This window comes from Myotis brandtii, unplaced genomic scaffold (genome assembly GCF_000412655.1).
Source record: "Myotis brandtii unplaced genomic scaffold, ASM41265v1 scaffold207, whole genome shotgun sequence".
NCBI classification, from domain to species: Eukaryota; Metazoa; Chordata; class Mammalia; order Chiroptera; family Vespertilionidae; genus Myotis; species Myotis brandtii.
Genome location: NW_005357736.1, coordinates 1,015,932 through 1,016,338, shown reverse-complemented (window position 1 = coordinate 1,016,338; position 407 = coordinate 1,015,932). Strand labels below are relative to the sequence as shown.

Here is a 407-nt window from a genome sequence, read left to right as displayed (position 1 = left end):
ACTCCCCGGGCCCCACCCAGTCCCCCCTCAGGCCTGGCTCGGGCGGTGGGAGGAGACGAGCGGGCGGTGGGAGGAGACAGCGAAGGTGCTCGTGGGGTATTGAGGAATGGGCTCTGATTGGGGGGTGGAGCCCCCATTTCCAGTGAGAGGGCTCGGGGAGGTAGAAGACCTGGGGGTCCTCCTGGGTTGAGAGTTGAGTCACCTCCAACCCCACCCTCCACAGTGGTCGTTTGGTGTGCTGCTATGGGAGCTGCTGACACGGGGTGCCCCGCCGTACCCCCACATCGACCCTTTTGACCTCACTCACTTCCTGGCCCAGGGTCGCCGCCTGCCCCAGCCTGAGTATTGCCCGGATGCTCTGTGAGTATGGGGAGGTGGTGGGGGTGGGAGCTGGGCCCCGGAGGCCG

General features: G+C 66.8%; 1 protein-coding gene across 1 annotated transcript in view; it reads left to right on the top strand.

Annotated features, from left to right (window-relative positions):
* MST1R (macrophage stimulating 1 receptor) overlaps positions 1-407 on the top strand; it is a gene marked incomplete at its 5' end in the record, with an annotated part of 11,146 nt that overhangs the window by 8,400 nt on the left and 2,339 nt on the right. Inside the window, 1 exon segment of the mRNA XM_014539001.1 lies at positions 74-360. Coding sequence (XP_014394487.1) covers positions 74-360 — 287 coding nt within the window.